The 22,453-nt window shown below is 56.0% G+C and overlaps 1 protein-coding gene across 10 annotated transcripts in view; it reads left to right on the top strand.

Moving 5' to 3' along the window:
* Positions 1 to 9,033: 9,033 nt before the first annotated feature.
* The window catches only part of TLE2 (TLE family member 2, transcriptional corepressor), a 24,067-nt gene continuing 10,647 nt past the window's right edge, over positions 9,034 to 22,453 (top strand). For 4 of the 10 annotated variants that reach the window (XM_067033113.1, XM_067033112.1, XM_067033116.1 and 1 more), the window contains exons 1-14: positions 9,058 to 9,363; positions 9,441 to 9,538; positions 9,910 to 9,973; positions 10,464 to 10,508; positions 13,179 to 13,241; positions 15,329 to 15,484; positions 15,585 to 15,659; positions 15,877 to 16,060; positions 16,637 to 16,656; positions 18,030 to 18,137; positions 18,500 to 18,544; positions 19,126 to 19,275; positions 21,005 to 21,143; positions 21,982 to 22,142. In XM_067033113.1, the coding sequence (XP_066889214.1) occupies positions 9,340 to 9,363; positions 9,441 to 9,538; positions 9,910 to 9,973; positions 10,464 to 10,508; positions 13,179 to 13,241; positions 15,329 to 15,484; positions 15,585 to 15,659; positions 15,877 to 16,060; positions 16,637 to 16,656; positions 18,030 to 18,137; positions 18,500 to 18,544; positions 19,126 to 19,275; positions 21,005 to 21,143; positions 21,982 to 22,142 (1,332 nt within the window). In that variant the 5' untranslated portion in view covers positions 9,058 to 9,339. Of the gene's footprint in view, positions 9,364 to 9,440; positions 9,539 to 9,909; positions 9,974 to 10,449; positions 10,509 to 13,178; positions 13,242 to 15,328; positions 15,485 to 15,584; positions 15,660 to 15,876; positions 16,061 to 16,636; positions 16,657 to 18,029; positions 18,138 to 18,499; positions 18,545 to 19,125; positions 19,276 to 21,004; positions 21,144 to 21,981; positions 22,143 to 22,453 lie in introns of those variants that run through there. The other 6 variants (XM_059060021.1, XM_059060025.2, XM_059060024.2 and 3 more) reach the window with 6 other exon arrangements.

Raw genomic sequence — 22,453 nt, 5'->3', positions numbered from 1 at the left:
ACGAGGGGACGACCACCTGGCACGCGGCACCCTCGGCCCGAACTGCGGAGGGGGTGGCCCCGGGACCCCAGGACGCCAGCCACCGAGCGCCCACCCGGAGCGCGGCTCTCTGTGACCTTGGATAGATCCCTAGGCGTCTCTGGCCCTGGCCGCCTCTCCTTCCCCGACTCCCAAGCCAGACCGACCGGCAACCGGAATTTATATTGGGCGCCTGATGTGTACCAGGCTCTGTGGTGGCTGCCCTGGACCCAGGACAGGGCCCCTCTTGCCCCTAGTGGAACCCACAGCGTGTAGGGAAGACAGACAACAACTAAACCAGCGAATAAGATAATTTCCAAGAACAGTCAAGTGCTAGGAAGAAAAATCCAACAAGGGCAGGAGACAGAGAATGACAGGGGGCTACTTGAGCCAGGAGATGGGAGGAGGCCTCTCTGAGGAGGTGACATTTGAGCCGAGACCTGGATCAGAGAAGGAGCCTGCCTCAGGGAGATGGCTAGGGGCGGGGAGGTGTTCCAGGCAGAGGGCGGCCAGGGCAGAAGCCTGGAGGCAGTTCTGCCTGGTCCACTGCAGGTTCTCATCCCCTACTTTGCAGCGCAGTTGTGAGCATCAGACACCAGGTCAACTGAATAGAGCAGCTAGCCCAGAGTAATAACCGCCATGGGTACCATTACCAAGGGCAGCCCCCTTTTCCAGATGAGTAAACTGAGGCCCAGAGAGGATAAAATGTCTCCCTGCAAACCAGAAGTAAGGGAGTAAGATTCATATGAGGCCACAGGGTTCCACCCACACCTGTGCAGTGCCTGGGGGCTGGGTGAGTCTGTGGTCCAGCAGGGAGCACCTCCCCCCCCCCCCCCGCCCCCGGCCCCAGGGGAGAGATGGAGGTACAGTTCACAGAGATGCCAGACGGGAGGGTCCAGAGGGGTGAGGGTCTGGGATGGCTACATTGACAAGGAGACCCCAGGAGTTCAAAAATAGGGGATGCCTCGGACTTCCCTGGCAGTCCAGTGGTTAAGACTCCACGCTTCCACTGCAGGAACGGGGCTTTGATCCCTGGTCTGGGAAGTTCTGCATGTCATGCTGGGAGTCCTATGACACGGGATGAAGAAATTTCTGTCATTACCCCCATTTTACAGAATCACAGCAACACAGCGGCTAAGGTAGGATTTGAACCCAGGCCTTCAGGTTGCAGGGGACCCCTGCAGGTTGGGTTAGCACTGGGCAGGTTGTCAGGGGCTCTGGGGCCCTGCCCCACATGTTGTGTGACCTGGAAGAGGCTCTGACCCTCTCTAAACTCGTCCCTTTATCTTCCCAACAGATACGTGGGGCAGGCATTGTGTTGGGCCTGGACAGACCATAAACACACAAGCAAATAAACTGTAAGTGTTCAGAGAGTGATGAGGCTTCTGAAGGAAGTGAAATGATAGAGGCTGACCAGGTAGGGAGGTTGGGGGCTATTGCAGCCAGGCTGGCCAGGGAAGGCCTCTCCAGGTGCTGATGTTTTGAGCCAGCTGTGGTCTAGGCAAAGGAAACAGCTTGTGCCAAGGCCCTGAGGCAGGACCATGTCTGGTGTGTTGGAGGAACAGTAGGAGGTCGGTGTGGCTGGAAGGGAGTGAGTGAGGGAGGAGTGAGAGTAGGAAATTGATGGGGGTAGGATCATGTAGACAGAGGTGGGGAGTTTGGATTTAGTCTGAGGGTGATGGGGAGCTATGGAAGATTCTTGAGCAGAGGGAAGAAGGAGAACTGATTCACATTTGGGTGATCAAAAATATGGGAGGAGTGGAGAGTGAGTGCATAGCCCAGCTGTGGGGTGTGAAGTGAGGCTGGGAGAGAAGGGCCCTTTGGAGCATAAAGGGAGTGCAAATGGCTACCCGGTTCTGAGCATTTACTATGAATTATTTTAAGTACTTTGTAGACTTGAACTTATTTGAAGATTCTATTATCAACCTCATATTCCAGATAAGGTTACCCAGCTTAGCCCAGCTCCACCCTGGACTTCCAAAAGCCCTTTCTTTTTTTCCCCTGAGCTGTCCAGTTCTTGCCCAGGGGTAGGCTGAAGTTTGGAGCCCGAAACCAATGCTAGTGCCTCTAGCCATTGGCTGCAGTTTCTCATCTCCCACTGGCCAGAGCCTACTGGGGCTTTATGGACCCATGTGAAAGTAGGCAGAGGGGTATTACACCCATGGGTGTGTCCACTCCCCACTTCACAGCCAGGGAATGTTCAGAGGTCCACTCAGCAAGGCAAGGGGTCAGAGCTCAGGGCTCCTCAACTCCAGGGCAGGGTTTAAAGTTGCCCCATCTTTCCTCTTCCATGTTGGTCTAGGGTTATATAAAGGCACAGCTCAAATGAGGCAACTCCTATGCATTCTGCAGAACACCAGCTTAAACACCCCCACCTGACATCTAGGAAGCCTCTCCATCTTCCCAAGCAGACACTTCACTCCTGGCTCTGCCCCCACCCCCACCTCCACCCCAGTGCCTCCCTTTTCCCTAGCCCTGACCACTCTCAGGGGTCTGAGAACTATGTGCTTGGTTTCCTCCTACTTCCCCAAACTCAGGAACCCCTCCTTCATGGCCTAGCCCTGGCTGCTCGCTTGGGGCCAGCAGAAAGCATTGGTTTCATGAATAAGTCTTGTGCAACCATCTCACTGTACAGGTGGGAAAACTGTGGCCCACGGAGAGGCCCTCAAGAGTCTCTAGGTCACATGAGGAGGTGGGGGGCGCTAGAACAGGGCAGGAGGGCGCCCCAAGTTCTTGGGTGGAAGGAAACCTGTGTGTAATTTTTCTGAGGGGGGCTCACCGCCAAGGTAACCGAGGCTCAGAGGTCACCTGCGAGCCCTGGCCAGCAGGAGGGGACAGGCCTGGCTGGTGGCCCAGCAGCTCGGCTAGGGGGTCGGTAGGCAGAGGTTGGCGAAGTCGGAAGCCAAAGGCTAGGCCTCCCCGAGGGAGCCGCTTTCCCGGCCCGGGTCGGATCAATGGGCTGTAATTATACCGCGCCGGGCCCGGAGCCGACGGGGAGGGAGCGGGCGCTGGCAGGAGAAAGGCGGCGGGCGGGGGAGCGCGGGTCGGAGAGGGACCCACGTTACTTTGATTGACAGCCCGGGCGAGCGCCGCGCAGGAGCTTCTGGGGCTCGTAGTCTTTCGTAGAACCCCTGCTCCAGTCTAGTCTCCCGCTCGCGCCTGGGGAAACTGAGGCGCGGGGACCAGCAACCCCCTCTCCTCGCCTACCCCTGGGCCCATTCCTCCCCATCCGACCTGAAGACAGAAACTGAACCATGCTGGGAGCCTCCGGGCTCGAGTGAGAGTCTCAGTTCTCCCCCGAGCGTCCGCAGTGACTTAACGTCTCTACCTCAGTTGACCTATCTGTGAAATAGGGCGAAAGATGCCAGTCGGTCCAGCCTGCTGGCCAGGCTTTTGCAAGGTAGTATGTTGGACGAGGGACCCTTCTTTTTAAGGGAAGACCCGCCAGGCTTATGTGGTGGATCGCTTCTCTCTGTTTTTTGGATACCAACAGAGCTGGAGTTCACCCCCCCACCCCGCCCCAAACCCGCTAGGATCAGGCGTCCACGAGGGTCTTAGCTTCTCTTAGGGAGGGGGAGCCACACTCCCCATACCCCGCTGGGAGAGCCTCGCCGCCTTCCGATTGGCCCAGCCGATCCTAGCGCCTTCTGCCATTGGTTGCCGGTTCCTTGATCCCCATTGGCCAGCGCTCATTGTGATGTCACGGACCCATGTGGGAGCTCCGCGGGCTGATTGGCTGGTGCGCCCAGCCAACCACCACGGAGAAAGGAATTTCCACAGTAGCTGGGGCGGTGAGGCTGATTTAAGGTGGTCTGAACAATCCCGTGTCCCAGGGCTGCTTCTCAGCTTTTTCCTTTATAAAAAAAAAAAAAAAAGCAAAAACATCCACATCATAAAAACCCAGCCAGGAACCGGGGCTGAGTCTTTCTGTACAGTGGGAGGGGAGAGATCAAAAGCTAAGCCTTTTTCCCCAGTTTTGCACCTTCCCCCTGGGTTTTGCAGATGGGGAAACTGAGACCCCAGAGGAGTGCTGCTTGAAGCCCTGGATGGCAAATGAGTTAGCTGGCGAAACCCTTCCCGGAGAAATGAGAAGGTTGTGCTAGACTGCCCAGGCTGTAACTCATGCCTGGCAGTCCTTTCCCTGCCTCCTGCTCTGGCCGGATGTGGCATTTCAGTGAGTTATCAAGTAAGTGCTGCCTAGGGGTCCCCCTGAAACTGTGCACCTCAGATTGGGACTTGAACCCACGTGGCTGAGACTCAAACCCGGCCAAAACCCACAGTCTTCCAACTGAGATCAGACACCTGGTTTCAGGACTTAATGAAGCTCAGGTTCTTTTTTTTGTTTTGTTTAAGTTTTATTTTTATTTAATTTATTTATTTTTTTGTTTATTATTTTTGGCTGCATTGGGTCTTCGTTGCTGCCCGCGGGCTTTCTCCAGTTGCAGCGAGAGGGGACTACCCTTCATTGTGGTGCGCGGGCTTCTCACTGCAGTGGCTTCTCTTGTTGTGGAGCACGGGCTCTAGGCGCGTGGGCTTCAGAAGCTGTGGCTCATGGGCTCTAGAGTGCAGGCTCAGTAGCTGTGGCGCACGGGCTTAGTTGCTCACGGCATGTGGGATCTTCTCGCACCAGGGCTTAAACCTGTGTCCCCTGCACTGGCAGGCAGATTCCTAACCACTGTGTAACCAGGGAAGCCCTGAAGCTCAGGTTCTTGATGTCTCATCTCAGAAAGAATTCAGTGAGAGACAAAGTGATAGGTAAGAAGTGGATTTATTTAGAGAGAAACACACTCCACAAGAGCGTGGACCATCTCAGAAGGTGAGAAAGGCACCAGGCTATGGGGTTGTCAGTTTTTATAGGACTGGGTAATTTCATAGGCTAATGAGGGGGAGGAGTATTCCAGCTATTTTAGGAAGAGGCGGGGATTTCCAGGAATTGGGCCACTGCCCACTTTTTGATCCTTATAGTTGGTTTTGGAATTGTCATGGCGCCTGCGGGTGTGTCATTCAGCTTGTTGATGTGTTACAGTGGGCATACACTGAGGCTCAAGGTCTACTGGAAGTTGACTTGTCCGACTTATCTGCCATCTTGGACCCATTTGGTTGTAATCAGTTTATGTCCTGTCCTCAGGCTATGTCATTCAAAGGTTGTGCCCTGCCCCCTCCCCTCCTGTTTCATCCCCATCTCACAGACTGCTGAGACTCCCCAAATTCTCAAAGCTGCTCCCCAAACGGGTTGCTGCTGCTCAGAGCAAATCATCTCCTCCTTCCTGGCAGATTACACACACTAAGAGGTGTGTGAGAGTGTGTGTGTGTGTGTGTGTGTGTGTGCGCGCGCGCATGTGCGTGTGTGTGGTTTTGTGGCTTCTCAGGCAATCCACAAATCTGTATTTACCCTCTCCTGTGGAGTGTGGCTGGCTGAGGGATCTAAAAACTGATGGGTGAAAGTCCTCTCTTCCAGGAAGCCTTCTCTGAACTTAGCAGGCAGAGCTCCTGTTCCTCCCCTGGGCCCTTTAGGCCCTGGGCGCTCCCTTGTCCTGGCATTGATTAGGTGGGCCTGCAGTGTGTCCTCAGCTGGGGACAGAGCCTCCCAGGAGCCTCCCAGGCTAGGCCTGGGGCTGGTCCTCGCTAGGGCCCCATCATCTTCCCCATGAAGAGGTGGTTATAGAATAAATACCCATGTACCTGCCAACTTTAAACAGTCTGTGTGTGGAGGGGGAGATGCCTTTTGGAGAAGCTGCCTGGAGGAGGTACCTTTTGGGTTGGGCCCTGACAGAATGGATTTTCTCCAGGCAGAAAAGGAGAGGGAGGGAATTCTAGAAAGAGATAACAGCATAAACAAAGATCCAGAGGTGGGGAGGAACACAGATTAGGTAATCTGGCTGATGGGGCCAGAGCAGAGGGTGTTTGAACTGGTGGAGGGAAGTGAAGCTGGGCTGGGCCAGGTGGTGCAGGGCATCTGATGCTAGCCTAAAGAGCTGGACCTTTGTCCCAAGGACCATAGAAAGCCATGGGAGGGTTTTAAGTGAGGGAGGGCGAGACTCAAACAGAAGGTGACAATAGTGAAAGCTGCTCAGAGTGAGAAGGTGGCTTGAGGTCCAGATGGGAGAGGATGAAGCGCTGGTGCAGTAGGGGGCTGTGTGGATGGGGAGCAGGGCTGCATGGCAGGAGAAGGGGAGAAGAGAGGCTAGGCTGATGCTCTGTCTTGGGGGCTCAGGGTGGACTGGGGCCTGACAGGGTGAGGGACAGGTCTGGGCAAAGGTGCTGCATCTAGTGGCCTGGGGAACATCCAAGGGGACATCCATTAGTTGGTGGCTCTACTCACAGGGCTGGGTCTCAGGGTAGGGACCAGGAGTGGAGCCAGAGCTTGGAGCCATCTTCATGAAGGTGATGCCTGAAGCCTCCAAGGGAACATGGTGGCTCAGAGCCTGGGCAACCAGAGGTGTGGGCAAAGGTGACATTCAGGTGACTAGGCTAGGAGGAAAGAGACCAGCCCTCAAAGAGGAAGGAGGGCCAACAGGTCAGGAGGGCATGAGGGCAGGGAGAGGAAAGGCTGCTCTGGGCAGAGCTGCGAGATGAGGGTCAAGAAGGAGCTGTTGAACTTGAAGAGGTGGAGGGCTTTGGGTTTTGTTTGGCCGCATTGGGTCTTTGTTGCTGCACGCGGGCTTTCTCTAGTTGTGGCGAGCAGGGGCTACTCTTCGTTACAGTGCACGGGCTTCTCACTGCGGTCGCTTCTCTTGTTGCAGAGCATGGGCTCGAGGCATGCAGGCTTCAGTAGTTGTGACGCGTGGGCTCAGTAGTTGTGGCGCACGGGCTTGTGGGATGCTCCCGGCGTGTGGGATCTTCCCAGACCAGGGCTTGAACCCGTGTCCCCTGCATTGGCAGGTGGATTCTTAACCGCCGTGCCACCAGGGAAGCCCCAGGTGGAGGGCTTTTGTCAAGAGAAGGCCCAGGAGAAGACAGAGGCTCTGAAGAAGAGGATGAGGAAGGGGTACCACTGCTTGGACTAGTGGCCCAGAGAGAGGAGCTGTTGTCTTCCCAGGGGAGGTAAGGCACCTCCTGGAAAGGTCTTGGAATTAGGACTTCTCAGATGCCCCACAACTTGGAATGATGAACTTTCAGCATCATGGAATTGTGGAACCCCCTGTTTCTTAGAATTCCCGAGCAGGAGTGTGGCCAGTGGTTTCTAGCCTTAGCTGAATCTGCTGTTTCTTCTTCTCACACCGGTGCCTGTTCATTTCCTGAGCACTTATTGTGTGCCAGTCTCTGCAGGCCCCAAGACGGGCTCTGTCCCTACACAACCTAGCAAGGGAAACAAATAATGAGTACAACAACCCAAGAAGAAACACAATCATGTCAAAACAAAACACAAACGAAACAAACTCTGATAGGACCTAGAAAGAGAGAGAATAGGATGCAGTGTTTGAGAATTACAGGGTGGAGTGGGTGAGCACTGCTTAGAGGGGTGGCCGGGAAGGGCCCATCTGAGGTGCGACCTGAATGATGAGAAGCAAGGGAACAGCATTCCAGGTAAAGGGAGCAGGAAGTGCAAAGGCCCTGGGGCAGGACTGTAGCAGGTGAGCAGGAGGAGCAGCGAGGAGGAGCCTGTGTAGCTGGAGCAGAGTGAATGAGGGTGAAAGTGAAGGGAGTTGTGATCAGGGAAGGGAGGGTGGGGAGGGGGTTTGTGCAGGGCCTTGTGGGAAGAGGGAGGAGTTTGGATTTTATCTTGATGGCAATAGGGAGCCATCAAATACTCACTCCCTCTAACACACATACACACTCATATCTTTATTGTCAGGATCTCTCTTCCCCTCCCCTCCCGTGGCCGCCCATCTTTATCCTCCAGGTCTCATCTCCAATATTACCTCCTCCAAGAGGTCTCTCCCAGACACCCCAGATAAGTAGATTCCCTCTGCTACCTCTATAACTGCCCCCTAAACTCCTCTTTGTTGTATGCACGCAGAATTCCATAATTTCCAAGCTGTGATCTTGCTTTATCCCCTGAACTCAGAGAAGGCAGGAATCTGTTCTCCATCCACCCTGGTGCCTGGAAGGATGCCTGCCTGGCATGTCATAGATGCTCAATAAATTTGATAGGGCTTTTGTACGCTTCTGCCTACTCACCTAATGACACAGGGGCAGCTTATTAACGTGAGGCCAGGGATTTTCTCTGTCTGCTTCCCTGCTGAGCTCCAGTGCCTAGAACAGTGTCTGGTCCACAGTAGGCTGTCAACACGTGTTTGTTGATTGACTTAACAAACAACCCTGAAGTTTCTCAGAAGCATGATGGGAAGAAGAATGTCCCACCTCCTACCTCACTAGATATCTGTGGTCTGCGATGGGAGATGGAGCCCCTGCCCTCAGAGAGACCTCAGTCTGATGGCAGAGATTCGTTTTCATCCTCCTTGGGACCTGTGCTTTCTAGGAGCCCATCGTCTGAGAGGGGAGACAGCCCAGTCTGCTGTTGGTGGCCACCAGAACCCAACTCCCAGCTCTGGGAGTCTACTCTGTGCCAGGCCAGGCTGAGGGCTGTTCATGTGCCGTGTCCTTTAAAAATAGCCCCCCTGCCTCTGCCATTTTACAGATGCAAATACTGAGGCCAGGAAAAGGCAAGGGCCTAGCTCTGCCCTCCAGCCCCATCCCTCACCTGGTCCCTTTCTGGGTTTCCCAGCCAGCACTCGGCAGGCTGCTTCCTCCTGAACCTTGTCTTAGCCCACTTCCTCAGAAAGGCCATTTCTGGCCCCCAACTGCGCCCCTCCCCACCAAGCTACTCCCACAGTGGGCCACTAGGTATTTATTGGGCTTTTCTCTCATGGGCCCTCAGGGAGAGCGAGGGGGAGACGTTTGCGGGGCTGGACGCGAGCCTCAGTTTCCCCGCTGGTCCCTGGTGGAAGGGAGGGGGTGGTCCCAAGGCCGCGGCCGCGGTCGCGGGGGTGCATGGGGCGGGTGGGCCGGAGGGCGGCGGCGCCACCTTAAGGCGGCTCTGCCCGCGGCTCCCGGCCGAGCCCCGCCGGAGGGAGGCGGCTCTGCACGGGGCCCGTCGCCCGCGCCTCTGAAACTGGCCGCTGCTCGCCCGACCTTCTGCGCCGGCCTCGCGCCCCACGCCCGGCAGGGGCCTCGGCACCCCTCGGTCCCCGCGACTCCGCGCGCTCGCTCCGGGGGCGGGGGACTCCGGGGTCCCCTGCCCCACGCCGCTGCCCCCTTCTTTCTCGGGCAGCCCCCCACCCCAGCCTCTCTCCCATCCCGCCGCCGCCTCTCCGCCCCCCGTCCCCATATCGTCAAGCTCAGGCGGCGTGGGAGGGGGGGGCCTCCCAAATCGACAGGATGTACCCCCAGGGAAGGCACCCGGTGAGTGGGGGGCCGGGCTGCGGGGGGTAGGGGGTGTCGCGCGTCCGGGAACTCAGACCCCGGCTTCCCACCCCCAGACCCCGCTTCAGTCCGGCCAGCCCTTCAAGTTCTCAATCTTGGAGATCTGCGACCGCATCAAAGAAGAATTCCAGTTTCTTCAGGCTCAATACCACAGGTGAGGGGGGGCGGGGGGGCCCCCCGGGATCTCACCCGGGGGCGCACCTGTGGGCGAAGGGCGGGGCCCACTGGGGCGAATGGGCGGGGCCTCTAGCATGCAGGGAGGAGGGAGGGGCCCCAGGGGCGTGGGGAGGGAGGGCTTCCAGGTAGAATGGGAGGTGAGGAGGACGGATGGTCCAGTGCTGGGACATTTTGAGCCTGGGAAGGGATGGGGTGGGCCTGGGGACGGGAGGTGGGGTGTGTGTGTGAGAAAGTGGGGCGGGGGAGAGCCAATCCCATCGCTTTGGAAACTGACCCAGAAGGTGTCCGTGGGTGTCCCTGCTGGGGGGGCAGGGAGAGTGGGATCCTGATGCCCCATCTCCTTCCCAGCCTCAAGCTGGAGTGTGAGAAGTTGGCCAGTGAGAAGACAGAAATGCAGCGACATTATGTCATGGTAAGGCGGGTTGTCAAAACGGGGCGGGGTGTGGGGTGGAGAGCGGGGAAGAGGGCTTGGCTGTGAGTGGAAACACGTGGGGGGTGTGAACCCCGACTCCAGTACCACTCTGGGGCAAGTCCCCGGCCTGCTCCGGGCCTCATTTTCTCTCATCTGTAAAGTGGGCTGCTTGGGATTCCAGACTGTCTCCCAGGGCCCTCCCAGCTCTTAAGAACAATAAGGCAAGGATGTTCACTCTTCTCTTGAGCATCTCTGAGGGGCTAGGGTATCTGGGTACTGCCCCCCTCCCCCACTCCCCTGGGGAGAATGGAGGGGGTTCCTGCTTTCTTCTCTGGGCTCCCCCTCTGGGCCCCCAAGGAGCTGGGAGGCTCTGGGTCCTGCTGTGATTCCCCCCTCCCAGTCTGGGGGCTGTTGGAAGACCCAGCGTCACCCAGAGCAGCTGGACATCCATGGGCACGGTGGACATTGCCAGACAGCTTTTCCTTTGCAGTACTATGAAATGTCCTACGGGCTCAACATTGAAATGCATAAGCAGGTAACTGTGTGTTGGGGGTAAGGGTGTCCAGTGGCGGCGGGGGGCGGGGAGGTCTGGAAGTTGTGAGAGGGACCCAGCACTCCCTCCGCTCCAGGGAACAGAGGTCTTATCCTGAAATCTCTGGGATCAGGGGGCCAGATTTCAGCCTCATGGAAGGAAAATGAGCTTCTGGAGACCTTGGCTACAAGAGAGTTGGGCAGTGGACAGGGGCCAGGCGTCCCTGTCAAGGAAGGCTCATAGCAGAAGCCAGCAGCCAGGTCAGCCAGGCTGGGGAGGGACTTCTGTCCCAGGAGGGGGACAAACGGACAGTCTTAGAGGTCCCTTTCAGATCAGCATGTCTGACATTTGGCGATGGATCCTGAGGGTCTGAGATGGACCCCAAGGTTCTGTCGCTGTTTTGAATGTTCTGAGATTAACCCTAATGATCTGAGGTTCTGAGATTGTCCTCAGCTTCTGAGCGTGATCTCAAGGTTCTGAGTTAGACCTGAAAGTTCTGCAATTGACTTCAGTTGCCCAAGATTAACCCCCAGATCCTGAGACTGAGCTCGAGATTTTCTGATGGTTTCTTAGGGCAGGCGAGGCATTCTACCACCCATGTACCCTGATGTTTTCTAAGGGGATGAAAGGGACCCCGAGATTCTGAGGTTGAAGGAATCTTGGATTTTGTCCATCCAAATATTAGAATAAACAGGCAGAACCTAGGGTCTTTCTGGTGGGTGGGAAGAAGTAGGGGTACGCTGGGAGTGCCTGGGGGCGCCTGCCTGGGCGTGCTTTTCTGGGTCTCTGGGGGCTCTGCTGCATCTGGTGTAGGTGGCGGGGGGCTTGTCTGCCTGGAGCATGGTGTGGTCCCATGTGTGCATGAGATAGACCCCCTTATAGGATGGAGAGTAAGGGATAGGGTACCGGCCCTAGGAGCCTTCGTTCCACCCTCCTGGTAGCAGATGGAAGACACAAACCTCACCCAGATACACACAGCACCCAGCACTCCTGAGGCAGAGGCGAGGCACAGGCTGACAAAACACCCCCTTACCCACCCACATGCGTCCCCTCTGTTCAGCCTCTACAGGGCCCAGCCCCGGTCCCAGATGAAACCTACAAGTAAAACCACACTCTTTGTATCCTATCTCTATCCTCTGACACCAAATATTTCGTTTTTGCCACACCAACCAGTTCTCCAACTCTGACCCCAGCTGGGCGTCCTACACTTCAGCTCAATCCTAACACACTACCTAGAGTCAGTGTAGACCCCACAGGTTCAGGGATCAGCCCCCCAGGACTGCCCCCACTTCAGATGCCTATCGCAAGTCCAGACCTCCTGGGCTTCTGACCCACCAGCTATATACATCAAGGTTCCCGCGACCCACTCCTCTGTCTGATAATTTGCTATAATGATGGCTCACAGAACTTGGGAAAGCTCTTACTATCACCCTTTCATGATAAAGGATATAACTCAGGAACAGCCAGAAGAGATACACAGGGAAAGGTATGGAGAAGGGCATGGAGATTCCATGCCCGCTCCAGGGGCGGCCCCTCCCAGCACCTCCACGTGTCCACCCACCGGAAGCTCTGGAAACCACGTCAGTTAGGGGTTTTTAGGGAGGCTTCATTAGGCACGATTGATTGCACCACTGGCCATTGGTGATTGACTCAACCTCCAGCTCCTCTTGCCTCCACGGAGGTCAGGAGTTGGGGGTGGGATTGAAAATTCCATCCCTCTTAATAAACTCAGGTGCAGGTGAAACGGGCTTATTGTGAATAACAAAAGATGCTCCTACTTGCCTCTACTACTCAGAAATCTCTAGGGGTTTAGGAGCTCTGTGCCAAGGAACTGGGGCAAAGACCAAATGTATATTTCTTTCTTTTTTTTAAAAACTTTTTATTTTGGGCTTCCCTGGTGGCGCAGTGGTTGGGAGTCCGCCTGCCGATGCGGGGGTCACGGGTTCGTGCCCTGGTCCGGGAGGATCCCACATGCCGCGGAGCGACTGGGCCCGTGAGCCGTGGTCGCTGCGCCTGCGCGTCCGGAGCCTGTGCTCCGCAACGGGAGAGGCCGCAGCAGTGAGAGGCCCGCATACAGAAAAAAAAAAAAAAAAAAAAAAAAAAAAACTTTTTATTTTATATTGGACTATAGTTGATTAACAATGCTGTGTTCATTTCAGGTGTATAACAAAGTGATTCAGTGATACAATATGCATGTACCTGTTCTTTTTCAAATTCTTTTCTCCCAAATGTATATTTCTTATCTCACAGCATCACACCCCTGAGTGTGGTGCCCTGCGATTGCCCCTGACTAAGCCCCAGGGCACAGGCACGACCCAGAGAGGGGCCCTGCCCGAGAGAGACCTGGGCCCAGCCAGGGCTCAAGCTCAAAGCTCCTCCGGGTCCCAGTCTGCGCTGGATGGCTGCGCAGCTGCTTTCTGGAAATCTCTGTTGAGTGGGTCTGGCAGGTGGTGTATCTGTCTGTCCTGTCTTCTGGCTCAAGGCTGCCCTGGACATCAGGTGGACGGTGTCCTCACCAGGCTCTCAGTCTGTCCCCGAGCCTGTGCCCCACACTTGCACCTGGGGGTGACAGGCCCCTCCCCCCAAGCTTTGCAAAGGCTTGTTATGCCGTGGAGTGGAGGTCCTGGACTGACAGCCTCCCCTCCAAGCCTCCTCCCCATTGCTTCCTGCCAGGCTGAGATTGTGAAGCGCCTCAGTGGTATCTGTGCTCAGATTATCCCCTTCCTGACGCAGGAGGTGAGTGGGCTTGGTGGGGGCATGGGGAGCGGAGCTGGAAAGATGGGTGGGGGAGGGGGTCTGGCTGGATGCCACAGGCACTGGTTCTGCTGGGTGGCCTGGGGGCCTGGGCACTGTGTGGGCTGGGGCCTAAGGGATGGAGGGGGGGTGTTGGCTGAGGGGGAGGATGGGGGCTCAAGCCTGCAGCCAGGCTGCCTAGCTCCAAGTCCTGGCTGTGTGGCCTTGGGCTAGTGGCTTGCCCTCTCTGTGCCTCTGTCATGAAATTTAGAACGGTTGATACATACAAGGTGGTGAAGATGATGCTGTGTGCTTAGTAAACACCCAATAAAAATTAGTCCTTAGTACTTTGTCCCTACATTATATTGAGTGAAATCAGCCAGTCACAAAAGGACAAATACTGTCTGATTCCACTCACAGGAGGTCCCTAGAGTCATCACATCCATAGAGACAGGAAGTAGATGGTGGGGGCCAGGGGCTGGGGGAGGAGGGTGGGGAGTCAGTGTTTCCTGGGGACAGAGTTTCCTTTTGGGAAGATGAGAAAGTTCTGGAGATGGATGGTGGGGCTGGTCGCAGGACAGTGTGAATGTACTTAATGCCACTGAGCTGTGCAGTTAAAGATGGTTAAAAGGGCAACTCTTACGTATTTGTAACCACAATAGTACAAAAAGGTGGAACAGGGCAGATAAAACAATAGAATATGAGCACTTCATTAAAACTTAAAAAAATAAAGTTAGCCCTTGTGCTAATGCCCCAAGTTCTTCAGGACCTTTGCATCCCCTGTTCCTGCTTCCATCTGGAGCATCCTGTCTCCAGAGAGACAAGAGGATGGATTCTGACACAGGGTGGATACAGGGGGCCCTTACTGTGTTGGGGACCAAAAAAGGGAAAGGTGCTCCTCTTGGTTTGGACCTCATTGAATCTGAGGTTTCTGGGCTCTTGGGATGGAGTGAGATTCTGTCTGGTCTGAGACTTAGAGATGGTGTCTGAAAGCCCAGGATGGGGACGAGGTGGCCCAGAGTGAGAAAGGCCAAAAACACAGGAAACAGGGTAAAAAGACTTTAGGAAGGAGTGAATTAAGACACATGTGTGCCCCAGCAAATTCCATGCTTCTAGACTAGGAGTCAGCAAAGTACAGCCTGAGGGCCAAGTTACTGGCCCTTCACTTGTTTTGTAAATAAAGTTTTATTGGCACACAGCCACGCCCACTCATGGCCTTATTGTCTGTGGCAGCTTTCCCCATAAAATGGCAGAGTTGAGGAGTTTCCACAGAGACCCTCAGGCCTGCAAAACTGAAAATATTGACTGTCTGGCCCTTTACACTCAAAATGTACTAATTCCTGGCCTGGACACACTCTCACAGGTATGACCTGTACAGGAGCGCCTGGTTAGCATCCTGACACCTCCTTAGTGATGTCACACAGCCCAAATCCCCATCCTGGGTAGTTGCAGGTGCACAAGTGGCCTTAGAGCACACACAGGAGCAACCAGCCATGTGTGGCCATTTACATTATTTTATATTTCTTTTAAAATGTGTTACATTAAATTTACATGTAAATTTCTATTAAATTAAATTAAAGGAGGCATTCTGTTCCCAGTTGCACCAGCCACATATCAAGTGCCCATGGCCACATGTGGCTTCTGTATCCAACAGTGCAGATTGAGGACATTTGATCACTGCAGGAAGGTGGGGAGGGGAAGGAAGGAGGGTGGGATGAGGGTGGGGTGCACGGGGCCTCTAGAGGCTGCCAGTGTGTATTTTGTGACCTGGGTGGTTGGTACTCGGGTACTGATTTGGACAGTGGTTCTTTACTGGGGGTGACTCTGCCCCCAGGGGACACTGGGTGATGCTGGGGACATTTGTGGTCATCACCCCTGGGGGTGCTCCTGGCATCGAGTGAGTGGGGGCCAAGGATGCTGCTCCACAGCCCACAGTGCCTGGGACGAACGCCCCCAGAGGGTGACCCAGCCCCCCATGTAAGCAGTGCCGAGGGAGGGACCCTGATGTGTAAACCCCGATTTCTAATTATTAGTTTGAACTGCACTTAAATGCTTTGTTTCTTTGTCTGTCTGTTTCATGATTTTGAAAGGAAAGGGAGAGAGGGAGAGAAAGAAACTACAAAGAGCAAGCGAGAAAAGGGACTTCCCTGGCGGTCCAGTGGTTAGGACTCCACGCTCCCATGGCAGGGGGCACGGGTTCGATCCCTGGTCAGGGAACTAAGATCCCGACGCCAAAAAAAAAAAAAGTGAGAGAAGAAGAGGGGCCCCGGAGGGCATGGCCTGGGAGGTGGGGTTGCCGAGCAGACGGGGGGCTCTCCTGAGCGTCCTCCCCCCACCCACCCCCAGCACCAACAGCAGGTCCTGCAGGCCGTGGAGCGGGCCAAGCAGGTGACCGTGGGGGAGCTGAACAGCCTCATCGGCGTGAGTCTTCCGGCCCCCGCCCCGCCGTGGGTGGTGAAGCTGGGGGTGCCGGGTGGGCAGCTGGCCTGGGCTCTGGCCGCCCTGGAGATCCCAAGGGTGCCCCTTCTGCCTGGACCCTGCCTGTCCAGGCGCTCTCTCCGTAGCCGCTTGATGGGGGGGGAGGGCTCGGCTGGGGCCCCGCCCCCACCCGCCCCTGGCCCACCCCCCTCCTCTCCAGCAGCAGCAGCTCCAGCCGCTGTCCCACCACGCCCCCCCTGTGCCCCTCACCCCTCGTCCGGCTGGGCTGGTGGGCGGCAGTGCCACGGGGCTGCTGGCCCTGTCGGGAGCCCTGGCCGCCCAGGCTCAGCTGGCCGCGATCGCCAAGGAGGACCGGGCAGGCGTGGAGGCCGAGGGGTCCAGAGGTGAGTGGACATCACCAGATGCCGCGGGCTGGGGGCACGCAGGGGCCCAAGGAGAGGATAGCAGGACCATCAAACTCACCACAGGGGGCTTCCCTGGTGGCGCGGTGGTTGGGGGTCCGCCTGCCGATGTAGGGGACACGGGTTCGTGCCCTGGTCCGGGAGGATCCCACATGCCGCGGAGCGGCTAGGCCCGTGGGCCATGGCCGCTGGGCCTGCGCGTCCGGAGCCTGTGCTCCGCGGCGGGGGAGGCCACAGCAGTGAGAGGCCCGCATGCCGCAAAACAAAAAAAAAAAAAAAAAAAAAAAAAAAACTCACCACAGGGGCTGCAGGGTCGCGGGTTCAACTCTATTCCCAGTGGGCTGTGTGTCCTTGGGCAAGTTCTATCCCTCTCTGGGCGTCTGTCTGGGTGCAGGGAAGGGATTGTCCACCCCTTGCAAGGGTGTTGGAAGGAGAAGGGGGGTTCAGAGCTGGGAAGGGGGCTTTATACACTGTGGAGGGCTCCGTGCTCTGGCACGGTGGGATACAAATCCCTCACTCTTTTTCCTTCTCTCTCTTCACCACGCCCCCACCTGCCAGTGGAGAGAGCCCCAAGCAGGGTAAGTTGAGGGGCATGGGGGATTTGGCCTCTTACCTAACATTCGCTTTGTCTTCACATGTGGCTGAAGCTGCTTGTTCTGAGCTGATAGGGGCCTCAGAAGGAGACCGCATCCTGCTTTCACACTGTGTAGCCAATTTTTTTTTTGGTGGGGGGGATGCCCATAAGACTAGAGTTTTATTTATTAAAAATTTTCCATCTCTAGCGAGTTTTTGCAATTGAATAAATGAATGCGTGCCTGGGTGGCATACCATCCATCCCTCCGTCATTAATTTATCCCTCATCCACTCCATTTTATCATATACAAGAGTGCTGCTGACCGATAGAAATACCATGTGAGCCCTGTAGGTAATTTTTTAAAAATTGTTTAATTTTGAAATCATTACAGATGCCTAGGAGGTTGCAAAGAAATGTACAAGGAGGTCCCATGCACCCCTCACCCAATGATAACATCTTGCAAAACTAAAATACCCTATCAAAGCTAGGAAACAGACATGGGTGCAACCCACAGGGCTTTTTCCCTCTTCACGGTTTTACATGCACTCGTGTGTGTGTGTGTGTGTGTGTGTGTGTGTGTGTTTATGCAGTTTCAGTCACACGTTTAGCTTTGTGTAAACATCACTGTAAATTTTCTAGTAGGCACATTAAAAAAGTTAACCAGGTGAAATGAATTTCAATAGTAAATTTTATTTAACACAATGCATCTAAAATATTTCAACCTGTAATCAACATAAAACGGTCTCTGTTTTTGTTTTTTGGTGGTTTTTTTTGGAGCAGAGAAAGGTTTATTGCAGGGTCATGCAAGGAGACCTGCAAGGTTGGTTCATGCCCTCCACGAAACCCAAACTCCCAACATAAAAGTTTTGTTGTTTTTTTTTCTTTTTTTTTTTGCGGTACGCAGGCCTCTCACTGCTGTGGCCTCTCCCGTTGCGGAGCACAGGCTCCGGACGCGCAGGCTCAGCGGCCGTGGCTCATGGGCCCAGCCGCTCCGCGGCATGTGGGATCTTCCCGGACCGGGGCACGAACCCGTGTCCCCTGCATTGGCAGGCGGACCCTCAACAACTGTGCCACCAGGGAGGCCCCATAAAGCAGTTTTAATGGGATCTTTTCCGTTCTTTTTATTGTACTACGTCTCCAAGATCCGAATGCATTTTGCACTTAGAGCTCATCTCAGTTCACGCTAGTGTCCCCCCCCCCCAGGGGACCCTGGGCAATGTCTGGGTACATTTATGGTTGTCATGACCCCACTGGCTCTGCCCTTGGAAGGTCCCTTTTCCCAGATGGGAAGCTTGAGGCACAGATCCTAATAACAGTGATGGGGACCCTTGGCTTTGGCCGGACCGGGATGCAGTCTGGGGCCCTGTGTCTCTGCAGAGTGCCTCCCCCTCACCTCCAGAGAGTGTGGCGGACGAGGAGCGACCCAGCGGCCCGGGTGGCAATGGGAAGCAGAGAGCCGAGGAGAAGGATCTGTCGGGACCTTATGTGAGTGGGGGGGGGGCACACATGGACTGGGGTGGGCGGACAGTGTGGGAGGCGGACCAGCCTGAGAGATGGATTGCCCCCCGTGGGTCGAGAGCTGGGAAGGAGGTAAGGATGCCTTCTGGTCTCTGGCTCTTCCCCCACTGCACAGAGGAGTAAAGTGAGGCCACACAGCAGCTCTTGGGCACTCAGCTCCATCTCCTCCATCCTCCTCCATTGAAGGATTCCCCCCTCCCCCCGCCTCCCTTGTACTTGAGCAAATGAACCAAGCCACAGAATCCCAGTCAAACCCTCCTGAAGAGATGTAAGGGGTCGTGGAGGCAGGAGCATGGCCAGGGTGAGCTCTCTCCCCCATGTCCCTCCAGGAGAGTGATGAGGACAAGAGCGATTACAACCTGGTGGTGGACGAGGTGAGTCGGGGTCCAGCCTCCCTCCCACTCTGACCTCAGGACTAGGAGGTCTGGGCACAGAGCAGGCAGTGGGTGATCTGGGGAATTGGGGGACCCAGAGGGAGTGGGTGTCCTGGTGTTCCCCTCTCTATGGGGTGGCTGGGATGGGGATTGCATGGGGCCAGGGGAAGTAGGAGAAACAGGGGCACCCCAGGCTGACCTCCTCTCCATAGCACAGGTGGGTAAACGGAGACCCAGAGAACCCTGGATGTGGGCAACGGAAGCGGCTTCAAGCCCTGGCTCACCATGTCACTTTGGGGGAGTGACACCCCCTTCCCCGGCCTCACTTTTCCCCATCTGTTCAATGGGGGAAAACAAAACCAAGCCCACATATAGTCCTTGCTATGTGTGCTTATGTCATTTAACCCATTTTACGGATGAGTCCACTGAGGCTCAGGGAGGTTTCATAATCCTCCCAAGATGGGTCCTAGGTGCCCAGTCTAAAGGTTGGGGGTAGGACACGGGCAGGGTATAGAGAGGGCCTCTCCTTCCCCTGCCACTTCACCCCGCTCCCCCACTCATCATCACCTCCTCCAACCCAGGACCAACCCTCCGAGCCCCCCAGCCCAGCAACCACCCCATGTGGAAAGGCACCCATCTGCATCCCTGCCCGTCGGGACCTGGTGGACAGTCCAGCCTCCTTGGCCTCCAGCCTTGGCTCACCGCTCCCCAGAACCAAGGAGCTCGTCTTGGTAAGGAGTAGGGGAAGCCTTGAAACTCATTTTATTCATCCTGGGGACCTGGAAACATTCTACCACATTAGATGTGGGGTGATGAGAAATGAAACAGGCTATTATGGTCCAGGATTCCCTTCGTGATTATTTTGCTGCCTTCCTAAAAACCACCTCTACATTAGTCCAATCATTTTTCCTATGTGGACTCACTCTATGGAACCTCAGTAAATCTGAAAAGGCAACTTTGTAAATAATATTACAAGGCAAGGGCTTCCCTGGTGGCGCAGTGGTCGGGAGTCCGCCTGCCGATGCAGGGGACGCGGGTTCGTGCCCTGGTCCGGGAGGTTCCCACGTGCCGCGGAGCGGCCGGGCCCGTGGGCCGTGGCCGCTGGGCCTGCGCGTCCGGAGCCTGTGCCCCGCAGCGGGAGAGGCCACAGCGGTGAGAGGCCCGCGCACCGCAAAAAAAAAAAAAAAAAAAAAAAAAAGGCAGCTCACCATCTTATGTGGAAACCTAGTATCTCTTGCAATAAATAGGAAATCAGTGAACAGAAACACAGTGAAACTCTAGAATAGCTGGCTTGGCCAGGCTGATTCCAGTCCTGGGAGTGTTAAGGCCTTGGAGACACACCAGCCCTAACCTGAGATGTGGTCCCTTCAAGAAAAGAGGATCCATATCCAAACAACTCTCTCCCTGGGCCTCCTGATGTTTAATGCCAGCTGTACGGACCACCTAAAAGCACTCCCCCAGGCATTCTCAGTTCAGCTCCTTTTGTCCCTGCCCCCAAATCTTCCCCAGACCCCTGCCCTGCCCTTACCAGGGAGACTGTGTCGGTTTCTAGGCCTCCCCTCCCAGCAGGTTGCTATGGCAACCGCCAAGGTTGGGGCTCCCATGGCATCTCTTGTGCCCTCCTCCCACTCCAAGGAGACAAAGAGGGGGAGGGGCAGCGCTGTTCTAATGGAGAAGGCCCCCCTGGTCCCCACGTTGGCACCGTCCAGTCCCTGTCGTGGGTGTGTGAGTGTGGCTATCACAAAACATGTGACCTTGTAAAGGAAAGATAGGGTGCAACCCACACAAGACGAGGATGTGAAGTTTCCTGAAAGGCAAAGGAAGCGATGGCAGAAAGCCGAGACAGAGCTTGTTCCTCCGGGAAGGAGGTCCGGCTTCCCCTCTCCTCCGGGGTCCCCAAGGGGAGGGACAGCAGTGGGGGAGCTCCTCGTGGGGAGTAAGAGGGTGCCCAGCAGTACTGGGTGAGGGTCTTGCATCTGGGAGCATACTGTGGCCTCCTGCTTCGAGAGCCCCATCCTAGAGTTTGTTCCTTGGCCCTAAAGGATGCGACAGCCTCTCACTTTGTGCATCGCCTTCTCTCGTGATCCCTGTGCACCCACCGTGCCCCAGATGTAGGAACGTTCACCGCATCCCTTACCCTGTGGTTGCCCTGTGTACCTCATCACAGGCAGGCGCAATTCTCCCAAGATTGCCTGGGTTCCCGTGGGCACGCACGTGTGTGCACCCCGTGGGGTGGACGCTCAGGTGTCCGCCTGGTGTTCTCATGCGTGCACATGCTCACACGGGCCCCGTGCTCAGGAGGTCGGCTGCGGGGCCCGCGCCCCTGGTGTGTGTGTCCCTGCATGAGCCCTGGCCTGCTCCAGGTGTACTCCCCCCTCCCACTCACCTTCTGCCCAGATCCTTGGGTTGCAAGGCACCAGGTGCCTGGGGGTGTTCAGTCCTGCCCTCTCTCTCCCCCAGAACGATCTTCCTGCCGGCACCCCTGCCTCCAAGTCCTGCGACTCCTCCCCGCCCCAGGACGCGTCCACCCCTGGGCCCAGCTCCGCCAGTCACCTCCGCCAGCTCGCGGCCAAGCCAGCACCTTCCACGGACAGTATTGGTGAGCACCTGCTGCTGCCTGCCAGGACAGGCCTCCTTTCCGGGGAGTTCTAAAAAAATGGTGGGGGGTGGGGGAGGCAGGATGTGTGGATTCCAGCTGGGGCATTGCCTTGCCCTTTCCATGACTCAGAATAGACACTGCCTCACTCTGGGCCTCTGTTTCTTCATTGTCTTGTCTTGATGGGTGGAGACACTGAGGCCCAGAGAGGGGAAGTGACTTGCTCTGGGGCTTCAGCCCAGTGCTGGAGAGACAAGCTTTGGTGTTAGACAGGCTCGGGTTTCAGGCCAGCTTTGGAGACTCACCAGCTGTGTGACCTCGGGCAAGTGACCAACCTCTCTGAGCCTCACTTTCCCCATCATTAATATGGCGATGACAGTGCTCCTCTTTTCTGTCTTATGGCCGGGCTCTGGCTGGTTCTGGAGTCCCAGAAAGAAACTAGCCCTGGAACTTGCCTCCAGGGAGCTCCCAGGTGGTGGTGGGGGGAGACCCAGACCCCAAAACTCCCAGCTCTGTGTGATCAGGTCTAGGGTAGAGGAAGGGACCCAAGATGGGCCAGGTTGGAGGCAAGGGGTGGAGTGGGGAGGCTCAAGGAGGTTTCTGAGATGTTGCTGGACATTGAGCCTGGGTTTTGAAGGATGAGTAAGAGTTCAACAACTGAAAAGGGAAAAGGAAAGGCTTGTTGGCCAGAGGGAACAGCATCTGTAAATGTCTGGAGATACGACAGGGTATGGTGGATGCTGGGCCAGAGCATGAGAGCCCTGGAGCTCCCCCAAGGCAGTGGAAGGCAGGATCTGGACCCAGCGTGTCTGAAGATCTGTCTTTGTCTCTTCTCTCTCAGCCCTGAGGAGTCCCCTGACCCTGTCCAGTCCCTTCACCACATCCTTCAGCCTGGGCTCCCACAGCGCCCTTAATGGGGACCTCTCTGTGCCCAGCTCCTACGTCAGCCTCCACCTGTCCCCCCAGGTCAGCGGCTCTGTGATGTATGGACGCTCCCCCATGGTGAGTCCTCATGGTGGGAGATGCCAGGAGGGAGGTGTGAGCAGGGCCCAGGGGCTGGGAGCTGGGAGGAGAAACCAGGTACACACAGAAAGACCGGGGAACTGGGAAAGGGAGGAAAGTCCTGGCCTGGCAAGTGCGTGTGGGAAGACGATCTGAGGGTCCCAGTAGCCCCACAAGCTTAATGCAAATAAGCACCTGGGACTGTGGAAAAAGCAACTGTGATTATGTTGCGTTAAGAGAAACAGAGAACCTCAGCCATGGGATGTGAGGGTCCCCTTCAGCCTGGTGTACAGTTGTTTGCCCTGATTTTT

The sequence above is a fragment of the Kogia breviceps genome, chromosome 4 (genome assembly GCF_026419965.1).
Source record: "Kogia breviceps isolate mKogBre1 chromosome 4, mKogBre1 haplotype 1, whole genome shotgun sequence".
NCBI lineage: Eukaryota > Metazoa > Chordata > Mammalia > Artiodactyla > Physeteridae > Kogia > Kogia breviceps.
Note: the sequence above shows the minus strand (reverse complement) of the source record. Positions and strands in the feature narration are given on the sequence as shown.